The sequence below is a fragment of the Penaeus monodon genome, chromosome 24, assembly GCF_015228065.2.
Source record: "Penaeus monodon isolate SGIC_2016 chromosome 24, NSTDA_Pmon_1, whole genome shotgun sequence".
NCBI classification, from domain to species: domain Eukaryota; kingdom Metazoa; phylum Arthropoda; class Malacostraca; order Decapoda; family Penaeidae; genus Penaeus; species Penaeus monodon.
In genome coordinates, this window is record NC_051409.1 from 26,207,040 (window position 1) to 26,207,852 (window position 813).

An 813-nucleotide genomic window follows, 5' to 3' on the forward strand; every position below is an offset into this window, starting at 1 on the left:
AGGACTTCCTCGACGAAGGGAACATCGAGGACGACTGGAACGACTTCCTGAGTGACTTGGGGGAGATCCTCCAGACTCAGCAGAAGCTCGTCTTTTGATTCATGATCGTTTATATTGATATCCTGATAAATCGAGGAAGATTTCCTTGCATGTTTTCCCTCTTAGTTAGCTGTTTGTGATTATATTTGCAATGAAGTGTATTTTTTTTATTCGTTTTTTAAAGACACCAGATAGAATGTCCATATTTTGAAACCTCTACCATTACCTATTGCAGAATCAGTTTTTTTTTTATCATTTTGCTAGAATTAGTATCAGCACTGCAATCACTTTAGTCGAAAGTTTTACATATTGCGATGTTCCTAGTTCTAGAATTTGCATGGTAATGATATATCTGTAAAGCAAGTCGAGGTATGTTAATGAATAGTGACTGTTTTGGTTATACTACATGTAGGCATGGGCGTACAGTAATTTGCCATCTCTCTTTAACATTCGAAAAATTTTTTGAACCACCAACCAAGGAAATCACACCAGGAATGACAAAATTTTTCATACTAACATAATTTTAATTATTAGAGCTTTTTCTAAATTCCAAGTACTCTACATCTCCCAAGGTTAAATTTTAATTGCATGGCATACAACTGTCATGGCTCATGCGCGGTTTGCATGTAGTTATTCTTAGTTTCCTTTGCATGCTTGGTAATGGCTGTACTAACCCTCCACAGACTGCACTAACTCTGGCGCCTCCTTCAACGCCTCCCGTCCTCCTTCCTCCAAAGCCTCCGATCTCGGAATGTCACCTCCTTCCCGTAGCCA

At 38.9% G+C, this 813-nt stretch overlaps 1 protein-coding gene across 1 annotated transcript in view; it reads left to right on the forward strand.

Moving 5' to 3' along the window:
• The window catches only part of LOC119588687 (serine/arginine repetitive matrix protein 2-like), a gene marked incomplete in the record, with an annotated part of 176,340 nt that overhangs the window by 127,064 nt on the left and 48,463 nt on the right, over positions 1-813 (forward strand). The window contains 1 exon segment of the mRNA XM_037937322.1: positions 723-813. Coding sequence (XP_037793250.1) covers positions 723-813 — 91 coding nt within the window.